Source organism: Natator depressus, chromosome 6 (assembly GCF_965152275.1).
Source record: "Natator depressus isolate rNatDep1 chromosome 6, rNatDep2.hap1, whole genome shotgun sequence".
NCBI lineage: Eukaryota > Metazoa > Chordata > Testudines > Cheloniidae > Natator > Natator depressus.
The window spans coordinates 61,021,653-61,040,068 of record NC_134239.1 but is presented as its reverse complement, the minus strand read 5'-3'; the positions used below and the strand labels follow the sequence as shown (position 1 = coordinate 61,040,068).

Below are 18,416 nucleotides of genomic sequence, written 5' to 3'. Positions count from 1 at the left end.
CCTGACAGAAGAGAGAGAGAGAGAATGAATAAACAGGAAATGAATACCTGCAAATGCAGGATCCAAAGACTTTTCCTATGAACATGGGAAAAGATACTGTGAGCTGCTTCTGTCAGAACACTGGCTTTGTGATGCAGTTCATAAATTTATACACGGGGAATAGTTGTGTACACAAACTTCTCACCAGTGAGCTGCCTCTATGAGCGTTGGTGTTATGTAGTTCACCCAAAAGTTTATGCAAGAAAAATGGGTTGGCTGTGCATGAGAAAATCTTGTAAAGGTCCTAACTGGATCTGAAGCCTTCATTTGAGGCACTGCAAGTACCTGCTGTTTCACAGACAGAAAGACGTCAATCAAGTCCTATACCGGCGAAATTACTGAACTTCTTGACAAAGACATCATCTTGAGAAAATCTGGAATCTTGGCAACAATAAGAAGATACATTTATTTCAATACTTCTGTTCTGAATTCTATTGTTAACTAGTATTTTTAGAAGCAAAATGGATATTAGCTCAGAGAGAGGTCCCTGATCCATCAACATATCCAGATAAGCCTGAAATGTAGTCAAAATAATTATATTTATCACCCCAGCTAATGTAATATCTTTTCAAAAGGATAATGATATATGTGAATGGAATTCAACAATAGTGACCGTGATGGTGGGGCCAAAATCCTTTTGTGGGTCTCTAGAGCTACTCTAAAATAGATGATAAAAATATCAATCCTGCTTTTCTGCCCTTGAGCAAATGGTAACTGGACCAAAACATTTTACTTGGATATGACTAACATACCATGTATCAACAGCCAAGTTCTTTATTAATGCTAATGAACCTAAAGCTTTGGCCTGAGATGTGGTACAATGCAGGACTGTTTATCTCCCTTACTGTTTATTCTTACTATGGAATCTCTGGTCCAGCAACCATATTACCTGAATAAAAGTTAGGTGTACTGATCTATGGATAGCATTATATGCAGATGACACCTTACTTTTTGTGTTTATCTTTATGGTATTCCCTCCTAAAGTAAAAAGAAAAGGAGTACTTGTGGCACTTTAGAGACTAACCAATTTGTCTGTAACAAATTTGTAGCTCACGAAAGCTTATGCTCAAATAATGTGTTAGTCTCTAAGGTGCCACAAGTACTCCTTTTCTTTTTGCGGATACAGACTAACACGGCTGCTGCTCTGAAACCTCCTAAAGTACTGAAGCAACGGCAACAATTATTTGGAGCTATTTAAATTAAAGGATGCCCCTTTTGCTATTCATTTTAATAAACATTTGCCTAACTGGAATATCTTAAACCTGTCATTTTCTCAGTTAAACACCATTAATATGAACCCATATTAGCTACCTTTAAGTGCTTCTAGTATCTTTTCCAATTCTATTCAACAAAACTCCAGAATCATATATTAAAATATATTTGGACAGGTCACTAATTCAAAGGTAGTTTGGCCTTCCAAATTTAACGCTCTAGTATGCAGCACAGCTGGGTTCCATCAGCTGACTGGCAGAGAAATTGCCCCCCAAAACATTAGATCTCTACGGAACAACTACAAATCCCAGATATAGCATCTGAATATGTTTCCCTTCTTCCATAGTCTAGGTTTATCCACTCTTTACGCACTCAATAATTAACCTATTTACTGACCACACAATGATTATATGGACAATAATTTCCAAAACTATTTAATACCCTCCATTCCCTTTGTCTCCCTTTTGTAAGAATCCACTGTTTCCTCTGGAAATCACATATCTTTGTATAGAAAGTGAGACTTCTCGGATCTCACTAGATTAATCTAGTTGATTATATCAGAATCATCAGCTATGTTCCTTTGATCCATTAAAGACACAGAGGGCCAGATTCCAAACTGTCTCTCTCATGCATTTATTCCAATATTTCCAAACTCTCATGCATTTACAAGACAACAGTGCTTAAATGATCAGATAACCGACTCTGAAGAAACAGTATTTATTATGTCTAACAATAGAGAAAGATTATCTAAAATATATTAAATACTTTTGGAAACAATCATTCACATAAAAGATATGCAAACAGGGAATTGGATATTAAAATTCCTGCCAATATTCAACGTAGAGTTTGAGGAAAAGGCTGACATACTTCCAATCATCTGCAATAGGCTCCTTCATACTAATGTGATGGGATTGTACATTTATACAAATATTTTGGGAAATGTTCAAAATGCAAGCTAATTTGATTTTGGAGTTTTCCTGTACAGTTATGTTCATAGCTCAGCCAGGTGTTGACAGTGAGGTTTCACTAGAAAAAGTGATTCCACCCTCTCCATTTTCTGTATATACGTGTGAGACTATCTATTACTGCCCAATGGAAAAAATCCCCATGTTCCTTCTGTAAGCATTTGGTTCAATAAAATAATGAATTAATTTCCTGCCCTAAATAATAAAAATACACACATTATCTTGCTACATGGGCACCAATTACTGTTTTACTAGTCTATTTGATTCATAGTAAGAATTTATGTCTTATTATTGTTTTGAATATGTATTATATGCTTTTTTTGTATTTATATTTCATACTTCCTTCAGTATGATATTCCTTCAGTAGGATTCCTTCAGTATATTTCATACTTCCTTCAGTATGATTATATACTTTAGCACTTGCCTCTCTGTACTATCATCGCTATTCCCTCACAAAAATGAGATCCTAATCTGCCACCCAATGTAACTTGATATACTGTTCAAGGATTTTGGTCTGGATTTGGAACTGGTTTTGCATAAAAACTCCCTGCTGATGTAACAGAATCCTCTAAGAGAGGATACTAGTATCTATTACAATACATAAATGAAGGGGAAAATGATGATCCATAAAATTGCAATCATAGTTAGTTATTACTCAATACTTAACAGTCAAGAAACAGGTTATGATATAGTCCTGTAATGTAGACACAACAAAAGGCGAAAGGAAAATTATTTGAGAATTGTTCATTGAGTCTTACCTGACCAGTGTCCAGTGCTAGTGCCTGATCTGTCTGTGCACGTCTCACTTACAGGTCTAAAGACAGTCTCCCAGCCACCAGTAGCATAGCGCCAATTTTGAGACTCCAAAATGAGTGTTCGTTGTGTTCCATATGCAATCATGAAGCAGTAGACAACATGATGAAGTTGACAGCCATAGCCACAGCCTTTGTTGATATTACACACAAGTTTCTTGGCTTTGCTGCAATCCTTGGGGTTCTGTAAGTAAGGATGAAGAAGTACAGTTGAAGACAAGATATACACAAGGCATATTTCTCTGAGTTAATAAGTGACAAGTGTCATAAATCACACACAAGTCATGCCAGTATAGTACATCCCACATTAAAATGAAGACACAAGCACCATCTGAATGAAAATTGTTTGTGCATTCTCAGCAGTTAACATGAACAGCGATTACATATACTTCACTACTCCAATGTAAAATAATACACCTTTAAGATATTAAATTATGTTTTCATTTCTAAGGGTGTCAGAATATGATAACATTCAGTCTCAAAGCTCACATCCAAAATAGTTCTGTGTAGGAATGCTCTTTCTTGATTTCCTCTGACTCTTCTCCAGCTTTGTTAGCACTATTTCAATGAACATGCATGAATTATTTAAAAAGAAAAATTCAGTCTGCCTAGAGAGTCAAACAAACACTTTATTAATAGACTATTTTCCAAACTAGTTTACTACAAACCAAGTATAGAACATACTACATGGTTAAACAAAGTGGTAAAAGTCAACATTTTAATCTGGACTGTATTCTTGATGAACATAAAATCCAGTTATTGAAATAGTCCAGCTCTGCACAAAAACATTATGCACTGAAAGCTTGATAAGCTAATTTTAAAACAATTTTCTGTACTTTTAAGACATTATATCCTACATCATCTACATTAAAGGCCATTTATAGTATGTAATAATTTCTGATACAACTACTGAATTTAACTGCCATTAAATAAGGAATGCAAGCATGTTTAAAATTATAGAATATTAAATACTTTTTGGGTTTCTAAAGTCCGGATAAGATCTTTTTCTGTCAGAGTTTTGTTCTTTGCTGTATCCATTGTTACTTACATATTCCCAGACATCTTTTTTCCATAAATATAATTTTTATATGAAATATTTAGTATGAGAAGTTATTTTGGGTTGTTTAACTGCAAGAGGGCAGTAACTCTGTGCATCAATACAACCATATCTTTCCCTCCTTCCTATCCAACAGTCTATAATGGATTTTTCCCTATCCACACTTGGAAATAGATAAGCCCTTTGCTGAGAGGAAGCTAAATATCACCCTCCCTCCTGAGAACTATTCAGAATTATATGTCTCTACAACTGCAGTCCTCAGACTTCTATTTTTTAAGAGTATTTCAATGTATTTTATTTGGCTTTCCCGCTAATTTTTCCCAAAACAATCCATTCAAATTTGACCTTTTGAAATTTTGGCAGTTTGGCCCAAAATAATTTTAGGAAGGGTAGACTGTGTGAAGCTAACCATTTAAGGGACCTGGTATAGATAACTTATCTTTATGAGGTTGCTTTGTCCAGACAACCCAAGTTTGACAGTTGTTCCAGCAGTTGAGCACAGGCTGAGACTCCATACCTGCTATGTCCTGGCCATCTGAAGCATTGCAGGGAGATTGAGCCTGTCCCTGGGTGCCAAAATGGCTTATCTTTTGCTTGCTCTTCACCTACTTCATTGTTTTCTCTGCCTAATGGTTACATGAAGGAAGAGGAGCATGCCAAAGAGTTAATGCAGCATTTAAAGACTTTGGGAGAGAAGCTCTGTGGTGACCCTTAGATAAGGCTGTACATACCAAGGATTATAAATTCTTAGATATTAAAAGCACATTTTAACTCACATTTTGTGGCTGCCTAATGACTTGATTCATAATTTCAGGAGGCATTAATTTGTACAAATCTCTCTTCTTAGCACAGTAGACGAAAGGGAAATATCTCTTTCTGCCCTAAAATCTTTACATTAAGAATGCGACCACATTCTATTTTTATTGTAAATTTAATGTATTTACATACATTTAAAAATTTCTATTTATAATTGTTTTTGTATATTTTTGTCAATTTACTATCCTTCGCATAACAGATTAGTTGTTGATTTTATGCTGATTTCTTCCAAAATCTTTTTTTAAAGCACTCTTAAAATTGGGATGAATGCCTTAAGAGTGTGTATTTCTTTCTGCTCATAAGAATTCTCACAGAGCTTATTCAGAACCAATAGTTTTAAATTGTCCTTTAAGTATATTAACGTTTATGTTTTCAAAAGAGCATTTTATACTAGCTCTCTGTTAGACCTCAAAGCAATGCAGTGTAGTTAAAAAGGATATGATTAACTTAATTTGTTTAATAACTTTTACAACCAGTATGTTAGATATATAGTTACTAATTCCCAAACTGTGATTGAACAAACAGTAGTAAACACATATATGTGCACGACTGTATCACTTTACTGGTGGGTTGAGGGCTCTGTTCATGCACCAGTAAAATAGTGGGCCTGATTCTCTTCTTTCTTACACAGATTTTACACCATTGTAACTCCATTTATTCCAACTGAGTCACTCCAGAATCAGTCCCAGTATTTGCTGCTCCTTAGTTTACCAAGTAAAAATAATTTTTCTTCCTTCTGTTTCTGAAAATGAAATCCAGAATTTGAAGGCAGTTATCTCCTTAGAATTTAAGTACATAGGCATGGATCATTACAGTATCAAGGGGGTAAGCTTTAAGTCAACTTACAGCTTGCAAACAATTTACATTGTAGATTTCAAAGGCAAGGGTGTAACCATTGATATGTTGAAATAATTTAGTAAAATTGCAATCAGAATGTACTGTAGATTGCTACTTCTCTACTGTTTGATCAACCTTCTTTTCATCCCTGTTTCTAAATTTATCCATCCATAAAGTTTTATACTTAAACACATTCATTTTCTCTTCTCACATCACAAATAGAAATATATAAAAACATATACTTACATAAACACAAACACACAGATAATTTTTTCTTACACATTAATTTTTCTGTTTTAACTGACGTTATGCTCTTTGGATCAGATTCAGCCCTTGGAAAAATAAGTAGGTACGCTCTCACTGAAGTCAATGACAAATATGTACACTTAAGCTTGGGCTGAATATTTGGCACAATGTATACAATTTATATAATCAAAATAACATTGCTCAGGACATTGTGGTTTTCCCTTTAACAGGAAGGGGACTGACTACATAGCTCAAGCTTCAACAACCTAAAAATAATAAAGAATACAATAAGCGACTTTGCTAAAAAAGGATGAAAAGTTTCCACTTATTATTGGGGTTTGCAGCTGTTTATAAACTGCTTGAGTAACTATATCAACAGAATACGTCAAACAAATTACAGATGTATAACGCCATAACAAATGCTGTCGTTAATGAGTTTTAGTTTATATTTACTTTTTCTCTGAGGTATGCTGAAAAACATCAATCATATGGCATTCTCAGCTCCAGCAAGCTCATGTAACAAATTATTAACTTGAATTATGTAAAAATAGCCAACCAACAAAGCAGGCAGGTTGTCTGCCAGCTGCTATTAAATAGAGTAACAGAAGTCATTAATGTAATTAATTACAGATGACCGAACAGATTGGTTCTTTCTTGCTCCTTTAATTTTAGTTGGTTCCCTTTTCTTTTTCCTACTTACAGTCTTCTTTTTGTTTATTTTCTGAGAGTTACACTTTCACCCTGCCCCCCACCATTTCCTTCTCTTTCTTTGAAGGTTTACTATATTAATTAATTAATTCAGTGTATTTAGGATAGATTGGAACCATGTATTCCTCTGGTTCTTTAACTTACACCGTTCTTACCCGTTCCTGGTTAATAGATGGCTTGCAGAATGTAGCTGGAGTTAGAGACAGATCTACTTACCTTTTCTTTTCTTTTTTTGGGGGGAGGAGGGGGGAGAGAAGGGGAATGAAAATTTCAAAATACAGTAAAATTTCCCTTCCCCCTTGAAAATCCAGTTTTGTAATACAATTAAAGCATAAAAAAGAAACGAGTAAACTCTGCAAAGTGTTAAAAAGTGCTAGCCCTTGTCTGCAAAACCTCATGTAACAACTGAAATGAGTTTGGAGATAAATTAAAACTTTACCAGGCATCAGAGTATTACTTATGTTACTCTCCTGACAAATGCCCATGTTTTCATAGGAATAGGTAGCATTTTATAACCCATTTGTCTAGTCAGGCTATTCTAAACATAAAACAAAATTCCCAATGGTACTGAATCTTCCATAATACATCACAAATATTTTTACTCTCATTTTATTCCCTTTCCTTGCCGCTGGTGAATGACTGAACTCCCTAATGCACAGGGTAAGTGTACTCTGTGTAGAAGCCAGCAGGACATATTTCACAATAATGTCACAAACCACTACATTCTGTTTTGGCAATATAAAGAACAGCCCCAAAGTATTTAGTTTATGGTGTGAGATCAGGTTAGTAGCACAACACTATAGTGGGTGGCAGCTCTATATCCGACCTCAAGTCAAGTTGGACCAAATAAAGCCCAAATAGTGTTTGAGACATAGTTGATTAGAATCAGTCAGAAATATACAGACATAGGGTTCAAGTCACTGTCAGAAGAACCATGTTTACTGGTCCCCAGCTGTGGAAAGTCCATCTGGAAGGGACATGGGTAACACAGTACAATTCACCAGGAACTCCTCTTCTTTTGGGTCTTGTCCAGTGCACTCAAAAAGTCAGTGGGGTCAGTGGAGGAAGTTGTCAAAAGTGCCACTGGCAAACCTCTCAACCGTCTAATGTGTGTGACACAAGCCAGCAAAATGTGACAAGTTATCAGAACGTAGAACACCGGTGCTCTGTAGCACGTTGTACCATAGGCAACAAATTACACTGCTTTTAATTATAAAACGTGTTTTTAAAGATGTTTTTTCATTGTGTGAATCAAATAAGCTAGCTTTGCCATCTGTAACACTTTAATTGGTGTGGAGTGAGAGGGTGGCCTGTTACAGATGGCAAAACTGGCTTATTTGATTCACACAGTGAGAAAACAGTCTTATAAATAGCTTTTATACTTCTAAAACAATTTCTTGCTTATGGCTTGATGTACAACAAAACACAAGTGCTCCACATTTAGGACCAGGTCCTCGACCAGGCTGCTAGGAAGCTTGAAGGAGGTAGTCCTTACCCACGCTTCTCATAGAATGCCAGAAGGAGGGGAGTTCTCATCCCAGGCTGCCCCTCATTTAATTCACACAGCCCTCCCCCCACCCCCTACAATACATGTCATGCACGCTATACAATCTGTGCCAGGTCGTTTCTTCCCACACAAAATTAATGTTGATGCCCCGCACGCCACCCACTTACCCACAGTCAATACAGGCCAGCTCTTCCCCCATCCCCCAGTTAATGATGGTCACTTTCCCCTTTAATGCAGGACCCGGTCTTTTATATGTATTGCTGACCTGTTCCTGCTCCATTCTTCCCATTCCACTCTGGTGAATAAATTGTCAGCCCAAGAGCTCCCTTCCACCTCACCCCTCCACTATCTGAAAACTTTCAGCTTCTCCTGGTGAGCCCTCCTTCCCACACAGGCTTCTCTTTGCTCCTTGGAAGGAAGGTTAGGGAGGAAAAGGAGCTCAGAGCTGCTACTCCTCCAGCCAGCAGACTCAGTCTTGCGGACCACCTGAGTATGTATGTGGTGCAGTAGAACAGGGAGCCTGATCTTGCTCCAATGTAGTATAGCTGAGTGCTCTGGCAGTCACCTACCCTCCTCTAGGAAGGGATTTCACCTTGAGCACAATCACCTCATGAATGCAGAGGGGCTGCAAACTATTTCCCTCGGTCTACAATCCCCTAATGGTAAACTAGTCCTGACTTACCGTTGGAGACTTCCCATGTAGGTATCAGCTGGGTTCATCTTGAAGGAGGTTTTTACCCTTATAGATTAGACATTTAGATAGTGAACTACAAACGAACTGATGGAGCAGAGCCAACACTTGATTTAATATTGTAGTAGACATTCTCTAAGCTTATTCAATTTTCATATGTTCACCACATTTTCCCTTGTAAAAATATAAGTATAGAAACTTATGTCATCTAATTCCAATCTCCCTGAAAAACATCATTTAAAAACATGCTTTCCAGCTGCTATTTTCTCTTTTGCTCATTTGTTTTATTTTTAGGTAGCCTTTTTATTTTGCCTAAAAGACTGTCTTTTCAACATGCTGAGCCCCATTCCCATGCCTAAACTTCTTTTAAGGTGTTTTTGGAGAAGGTGTCTATTCACTAATCCAATACTGTGAAATTAATTCAACAATGGTTGAGGAGCACATTAAACATACATTGTAAAATACTAAAAAAAGGGATATGGTAAAAGATATTAAGAGAATAAGAAAATGCCAGGTTACATGTATAGTCACAAAAATTTGAATTCACTAAATATAAAGATTTCCAGACACTATTATATGATTATTGAAATCTATAGTAGTGAAACAGAACAAAGAAATCCATAGTGAATTACATGTAATCTTGACGGTCCATTTAAAGGAACTATATACATAAAATCCCTGATTGAATTTCTGAATGATATTGTGGATAAGGCAGAAATCTCCTAAGGACTTCTCTCCTGGTAATTTGCTGACTCTGTTGAGGCTTTAATACCAGAAGGAATAAAGTAGACCAGGCATGGAAAATTTTCTCATCGACTTTCAAAAATGGCAAACAAACAGCATGGTCATTGTGTCTGTGTTTTGTAAAGAGGCGTGTTTACAAGAACATATCAAGCATTTACACTCATGCTTTCTAACTGTTCCTACCTGAGGAACTATGAAAGAATGAAGACAGCTCATCATTCCATGTGGACGGTTATACATGACAAACATTAAAGAGACACTGTCAACCTAAATTTGGCCTAACTATTAAATTTTATAATAGTATTTTATAAAAAGGTAAGACTGATAGAAATGTTTCACAATTTTAACATTCCAACCAAAAACAATTGTTTTAAAACATACATTTCATTATATTGTCTGAATCACCACAGCACGAAGAACTTGAAAGTGAAATAGACTATAAAAAAAAAAGTAAAGCTGACTTCATTGATATTTTTCCCCAAACTGAGATAAATATATATAAAGTAAACAAAGAGCAAATATATTGGATTTTAAAAATTCTTTCACTTGGAATATTGTGCAGTATTATGAGTAATATAAGAATTCTTTTTTAAACAACATATTATTTTTAAGTTAACAATGTCACTAAGACATTTTAATAATCACCTGGAGTTTCATTTGCTGCAAATCTAAATCAATAAGGGAGAAACAGTAGATCCCACGGTGTTATCTCCAGTTCTTTTGTATATATTCCACTAGGAAATATTCACCAGATCTAAAATATTATCCCTACCATAAATTAGTTTTAGCTACTAAAAATCAGAGGCAGAGCAGCTGAAACATTTTTCTGCTACTTTATAACAGTTATACAAAAATTATGTTAGATAATGGCAATACATGTAAACCAGCCAAAATTTCTTCCTGCCCAGTCTTGTTTCCTTTCATGTTATAAAACAAAGTAGTGATTAAGTTTTCACAATATCATTATGTAAAACTCTTAAGGGACATAAAAGCAAAGATTAGTAGTTTGTATTTGATGGAGTGGAGCGGGGGAACCAGAGGAGGGAACCAAAGAAAGGGGTGATGTGGTTAGAGAGATAAGCCAGAAACATGATCTTTATAGCATAGTTTTGAATGGACATATGTGAAGCAAAATGCATTTGTCATAGTGAGACAAATGTCAAGATGTGAGATGGTGAGGGTCTGGACAAACGGCTTAGCTTTGGAGAGGAAAGGCCAGATCTTAAAGATGCTATGCAGAGAGAAGAGAAGCAGCAGGATTTAGGCACAGCTTTGATGTTAAGATCTAGAGAGAATCATGTTGAAGGTAACATCCAAGCTATGGGCTTAAGTGACAGAAAAGATGGTGGTGTTGCCTATAATGGCTAAGAAAAGGGGAAGATGGAAGGACGGGGGGAGAAATAAAGAGTTCTGTTCTAGTCACATTGAGAATAAGCTGATGGTTGGACATCCACAAGGAGATGTCGGAAAGACAAGCTGTGATTTTAGTTTGGAAAGAAGACGACAGGTCAGGAGTGCAGATGTAGATCTGTGAGCCATCAGCATATGTGTGGTATTTATTGACATATAGAATGAGATATATCAGGGATGTTAGACACAAATAGCTAACATATTCTCTGCTTAAACTACTTACAACATACCTAGTATGAGTGTCCAATTAGTTTTTTCAAGGATAGTAAGAAGAACGTTTCTTCAGAGTACAATAACAATGGGGGAAAGAGCAATTATTACAGAAATATTAGAGAAATACAGGAGTACAATTTGATATATTAAAAATACTAGAGATTTCTATAAATTCTATAGGATGTACAGGGGCTTTAAAAGAAAACACTGAAAATTAAGGGATTGAGGAACTCAGGAAGAACTAGAATAGGTGGTAAAAGATGTTAGAGTCAGAGGAAGAGGACCTAGAACATGATCGGATCAGAATTTAAAGATAATATCTTTATGGGAGAAATTTTAATGAACATGTCGAAATTAAATAAGCTTAGATAAAAGCTATTACAATTTTAAGTGAGAATGATGGTTCTGCACACCAGCTGTTTATGGTTCAGTGAGTGACACTGTAATTGATAATGGATAATTACATTATTTATGTAAAGTATCTTCTCTCTCACTTCAGAGACACCACTGATGAATTGAGGAACGTGTCTATAGGAGAACTCCCAAAAGATATAGCCACTTCTTGTAATATACCAAAACACAAGCTATTGTTAGCTTTTGCAGACTTATAGAGTCTGAATGAAAAGGCAAAGTTATAGTCTACTGGTAATCATGGATCCAGCACAAAAAAATACCCACCCCCAAAATATATGTCAGAAGATTATATTATTGCACAATTACAATTAAAACAACAGTTAAACCCTTTTCTGTTATTGTCCTTTTTTGTGTGAAAATACTGGCTCACTTTACACATAAATACAAAGGATTTATTACATATGTACAACATAAATCCTCTCATATTGCTGTCTACAGAATTTGCACCTATACATTCACTTAAATTACTTGAATGTTCTTACTACATTGGCATATTTTAGTGGGTTAAAATATTTTTTCAACAAATCCCATTTTTAATATTTCCTCTTGATTTAAGCACTTTTATTCTACCTTCTTACCTGAAGATATGTTATTCTCCTCTGTACCAGCTCTGTCAGATCTTTGGCTTCTTTTTCTCGCCAATCACCTGCTCCATCTGTTTGACTGAGGTAGTACAGATCTGTCATTATCGACCTATAAAAGGCAAGCAACATTAGATAGCTACCTTAATACTAAATTAGAGGGCTAGGCAAAGCCACAAAGAGAAATTAAATAGGCCTTCTGATTACACTGATCTGCTTAAACGTTTTTAGTGGACAGAATACGTAATTAAACTAAGAGGGGACAGGTACATATGCACTGCACAACACTAAATTAATTTGACTGTTGGTATGCCACGGCATCAGTGCAGATTACCTCTCTCTGCATGTATCTCCCAACACAAACAGCAACCCAGGATGGGTGTGTACACATTATCTGATTCTGTGTCCTCCATTTACCATATTTCTCTTATCCATACGTAACTGCACTATTAAATGGCTGTGGGGTAGAAAAACTCTTAAGCCCACTAATCAAAATTTTTCACTGAAGAAAAGCCCCAAAAGCATTAGTTCCAGGATAGATCTGAAATTCATTGGCCCAGGAAAAGAGACAATCAGAGGGGGACTCCTAATGTGGCTTCTCTGACAATGTGATGTTGCTATGCCATCAGAGATCAGCTTACTGTCTTTATATAAATGTAACATTGTAAATGTCATGGTTCAGAGATTCTACTGTGTTCCCATAGTTCTTATTAGTACACCTGCAAACCAACTGTAGAATATTATTAAAAAATTTGGGATAAAGAAGTGTCTCTTTGTTTATAATTAAAAAATAATATTATGGAAAATATAAGTAACAGCATAGGAAGAGTGACATGAGATGTGAGCATGATGTAAATCTGGATTTAAGTCACAATAGTTCAGAAAAAGCTTTCATATCAATGCACATGGGCATACTTTTGTATCTCTCTGTATGAAGCAGTTATATTTAAAATGTATAAGCATTAAGTGCAAAAAAATCTACATTAGTATCACAAATTTAGACTACAGAATATGGAGATCATTTTTTAGTATCCGTCAGATACTAAATGATGACTTCTGTATTAGTATCTAGTGGATAGTCATAACTGAAGGTCCAGGGAAGGGTGGTAAGAAAATTCTGGCCAGCAGAAGAGAGCAGGAAGATGGCAATATACTGGGGATACGATTAGGCATCCTGACCAACAGGAGGGAATTTGGGTAGAACAGCAGCACATCAAAGACAGCCACAACCACATACCACAGGCCTTTTATGGTATCCAAAATTTTTTGAGGGGAGGGGCTTGGAGAGAGGAAGCAATCAGAGGTAGACAACAAGTGGAAGGGGGCTCTCTTGGCAAAATCCAGTATTCATAGTAGGGTGGGATTTAGATTCCTATTCGCTCAATACCCAAATTACGCAAAGAAGAGTCAGTAAATGAAAAATATTATGTTACTCATAATGACATTACCTTGTCTACTCTGCAAATACTATAATTTTACATTTAATAACCTAATAATCCAACATTACAGGCAGAGAAAGGCGCAATGCCTACAGTTACCGCTGCTTAAAACTTCTGATTATAGTACCCAAGTTGCTTGTAACATTGACAAACTTTAAGCATTTGGGATGATACCCCGTTTATTTGGACTTGAGGGGTTGTGATTTACCAGCCGAGAGTCTTGATGAACCACACATAGGAATACTGGAGCAGAGGGAGGAAACATAACAGGGGTGGGGCGATGGAGGGAGCCAATGGGGATACAAAAAGGGTGAGGGTCAGGGAACATGCTTATTCTCCTAGGATCCCCTGGTAATGCCCTCTCAGGGTAAGGGTGGTATAAGAGACTCTACCTTGCAGTACTCTGTGGCACTGGAGCTCCTTGGCTGAGGCTACTCCTTATAAGCAGGCTTGTTGACAAAGTGGGGAGCAGGCTCAGCATGTAAGTCCACACTGGCACCATGTACCCTCCTGCTGATTGCCTTCTATGATGAGATAACTGGCTCTGTGGATATGGGGAAAGCGGAGGACGTGATGTATCTTGACTTTAGCAAAGCTTTTGATACGGTCTCCCACAGTATTCTTGCCAGTAAGTTAAAGTAGTATGGATTGGATGAACTGGACTATACGGTGGACAAAGTTGGCTAGATCATCAGGCTCAATGGGTAGCGATCAATGACTCGATGTCTAGTTGGCAGCTGGTAGCAAGTGGAGTGCCCCAGGGGTCTGTCCTGGGACCAGTTTTGTTCAACAACTTCATTAATGATCTGGATAATGGGATGGATTGCACCCTCAGCAAGTTCGCAGATGATGCTAAGCTGGGGGGAGAGGTAGATATGCTGGAGAGTAGGGATAGAGTGCAGAGGGACCTATACAAATTGGAGGATTGGGCCAAAAGAAATCTGATGAGGTTCAACAAGGACAAGGCAGAGTCCTGTACTTAGGACGGAAGAATCCCATGCACTGCTACAGGCTGCGGATCGACTGGCTATGAGGCAGTTCTGCTTCAAGAGTGACTTATGCCTCAGAGGACCATGAGACAATAATAAAGAAGAATAAGCCACTTGGAAGAAGGAGGAGATAAGGAAGAGCCCCCCCTCCCTAAGAAGGAATGAACCATAATTTGTGGGTGTAAGGCACCTAGAAATAGACTCAAAACAGGACTCAGATCTGACTAAAATGCTTTCACTAAGGCCCTGTGAATTTTTTTTTTTAAATTCATGGCAGAATCACAGGTAAAGTATTGAAATTCGCAGATTATGCATGGAATGCAGTCAGCAAAAGATTACTGGTGCATTTCTTTGCATACAAGTGACTGCAGACATCCCCTGAACTGCTCTGACATGCAGCTCCTGTGCGTTATGCACTGAGCATGAGACTGGCTCAGGAGAATGCCCAGTTCTGCTTTCCTGGTGAGGCTGCAGCTGCTCATGTTCCAAGCAGTGATAGCTACTGTACCGCCTTCTCCTGCTTTAATGCTCCACCACAAACCCAATGTAAAATGATGGATGGATGGAACACAACAAAATTACATGACCCTGCTCTCTTCATTTCATTTTAATGTCTAGAATACTGGAAAAATCACAGTGCAGAGCTAATTTCATGATTTCTGCTCAGTGCATGAAATTACAATTTTCACAGGGCTGTTATCCAAGGAATCAAATCATGAACATCCTTTTCTACTACAGCTGATATATACAGAATTTAAGCAGCCCTGAGCCAGCCTGACTTGACTTCAACGACATCTTTGATGTCACCCCACTCTCCAATCCATTATGTGGAGTGTTTCTTCTGACCCAAGTTAGACCACAATGAATATTTACAGCAACAGACCTTTCTTTTTTGCTTTGGCTATCAGAGCCAATTGGACTGACAGAGCTTTTACTGAGCTTTGTATTCAACAAAGCTTTGGACTCAAGGGTGTACATATTCAAGGTCTTTAAATGCTTCACAGCTGAAACCTTTGTTGTGGATTGACTGGACTGTAAAAACTGTCATACTGGACCACACCATAGGTTCATAAAGTCTAGTTCACAGGTGGGCAAACAACAGCCCGCAGGCCACAACCGGCCCACGGAACCCTCCTGTCCGGCCCCGGAGCTCCTGGCCCAGGAGGCTAGCCCTCGGCCCCTCCCCTGCTGTTCCCCCTCCCGCGCAGCCTCAGCTCACTGCACCACTGGCACAATGCTCTGGGCGACGGGGTTGTGAGCTCCTGGGGCAGCGCAGCTGCAGAGCATTGCCTGACCAGGTGCTCTGTGCTGCGCGGTGGCGTGGCTGGCTCCAGCCGGGTGCCATGGCTGTAGCGCCGCCAGCCACGGGTGCTCCAGGCAGTGCGGTAAGGGGGCAGGGAGGGCTGGATAGAGGGCAGGAGAGTTCAGGGGGGCCCTTGGCCCGTGCCGCTTCCTGCAGCCCCCATGGGCCTGGAGCAGTGAACCTCGGCCAGTGGGAGCCGCGATTGGTCAAACCTGCAGACGCGGCAGGTAAACAAAGTGGTCCAGCGCGCCAGGGGCTTTCCCTGAACAAGCGGTGGACCGGCTTTGAGAACCACTGAGATAGAAGACACAGAAGACACTCATCAAATCCAAGGAGAATGCTTGCTCTCTATTTCTTGAGAACATCCAGGTATCTATTGACAGGTGTTCGTGCACTGACAAAATAATACATTTGCAGAAGCAACACAAGCTCACAGCAATACGTTGTCCATTGCCACAGAATCTACCCTTCAACACATAGTTTATTTTACAGAATCTAAGCTTTCATTTTAAGCTTTTCATTTAAAAGAAGAATTACATGTCCAGCTCTGATGGTTGTGAAGAAAACATGAAGAGTGACAACCAATGCAGTACAGTCTTGAATCAGCAGAAAGCCTGAAACAAACAATGTCTCAGTGGGATAAGTCAAAAAATAAGAATGTGGGGACAATGTAAAGTAATCTTGATGAATATAAACAAGAAACATGGTAAGGGGAGTCCCACTTCTATGATTCGCAAAAAGAAAAGGAGTACTTGTGGCACCTTAGAGACTAACCAATTTATTTGAGCATAAGCTTTTGTGAGCTACAGCTCACTTCATCGGATGCATTCAGTGGAAAATACAGTGGGGAGATTTATATACATAGAGAACATGAAACAATGGGTGTTATCATACACACTGTAACAAGAGAGTGATCACTTAAGGTGAGTTATTACCAGCAGGAGAGTGGCGGGGGGGGGACGACGACCTTTTGTAGTGATAATCAAGGTGGGCCATTTCCAGCAGTTGACAAGAACGTCTGAGGAACAGTGGGGGGTGGAGGGGGGGAATAAACATGGGGAAATAGTTTTACTTTGTGTAATGACCCATCCACTCCCAGTCTCTATTCAAGCCTAAGTTAATTGTATCCAGTTTGCAAACTAATTCCAATTCAGCAGTCTCTCGTTGGAGTCTGCTTTTGAAGTTTTTTTGTTGAAGAATTGCAACTTTTAGGTCTGTAATCGAGTGACCAAAGAGATTGAAGTGTTCTCCAACTGGTTTTTGAATGTTATAATTCTTGACGTCTGATTTGTGTCCATTTATTCTTTTACGTAGAGACTGTCCAGTTTGACCAATGTACATGGCAGAGGGGCATTGCTGGCACATGATGGCATATATCACATTGGTAGATGTGCAGGTGAACGAGGCTCTGATAGTGTGGCTCATGTGATTAGGCCCTATGATGGTGTCCCCTGAATAGATATGTGGACACAGTTGGCAACGGGCTTTGTTGCAAGGATAGGTTCCTGGGTTAGTGGTTCTGTTGTGTGGTGTGTGGTTGCTGGTAAGTATTTGCTTCAGGTTGCGGGGCTGTCTGTAAGCAAGGACTGGCCTGTCTCCCAAGAACTGTGAGAGTGATGGGTCGTCCTTCAGGATAGGTTGTAGATCCTTGATGATGCGTTGGAGAGGTTTTAGTTGGGGGCTGAAGGTGATGGCCAATGGCGTTCTGTTATTTTCTTTGTTGGGCCTGTCCTGTAGTAGGTGACTTCTGGGTACTCTTCTGGCTCTGCCAATCTGTTTCTTCACTTCAGCAGGTGGGTACTGCAGTTGTAAGAATGCTTGATAGAGATCTTGTAGGTGTTTGTCTCTGTCTGAGGGGTTGGAGCAAATGCGGTTGTATCGTAGAGCTTGGCTGTAGACAATGGATCGTGTGGTGTGGTCTGGATGAAGGCTGGAGGCATGTAGGTAAGAATAGCGGTCAGTAGGTTTCCTGTATAGGGTGGTGTTTATGTGACCATTATTAAATTTCATATTTCATAATAGAAAAACTTTGAAAAAATTAAATGAAAACACCACAGAATTGGTTATCCTGCCAGATGGAAGTGTGGCAGAATCTGAGAATGCTACTGCAGAACTTTGGATCAGAATGTCATGGGGTACACAGGGCCTTTTACAAGTCCACCAAAACACTGATTAAAAAAGTACTGGGGGGAAAATTCTAGCCTCATTGAAGTCAATGACAAAACTCCAGTTGATTTCAGTGGGGCCAAGATTTCACCCCAGTGGCAACAAGCATAGACTCCAGGTAGTGGATCAACATCAGCAGCTGAAGAGCCCACTGCAAAAAAAAATATTTTTTTTAGAGTAAGTGGCCATGTGACCAGAAAGCCATTCAGAAACAGTAGTTGCTAACAGATGACTATTCAGAGTCAAATTAATCTTTCAGAAGGGGTA

At 38.5% G+C, this 18,416-nt stretch overlaps 1 protein-coding gene across 4 annotated transcripts in view; it reads right to left on the bottom strand.

Annotated features, from left to right (window-relative positions):
• Positions 1-18,416, bottom strand: part of FUT8 (fucosyltransferase 8) — a 285,280-nt gene that overhangs the window by 55,542 nt on the left and 211,322 nt on the right. For all 4 annotated transcript variants that reach the window (XM_074957028.1, XM_074957027.1, XM_074957030.1 and 1 more), the window contains 2 exons: positions 12,250-12,364; positions 2,975-3,212 (listed from right to left, as the gene is read on the bottom strand). In XM_074957028.1, coding sequence (XP_074813129.1) covers positions 2,975-3,212; positions 12,250-12,364 — 353 coding nt within the window. The remainder of the gene's footprint in view (positions 1-2,974; positions 3,213-12,249; positions 12,365-18,416) is intronic.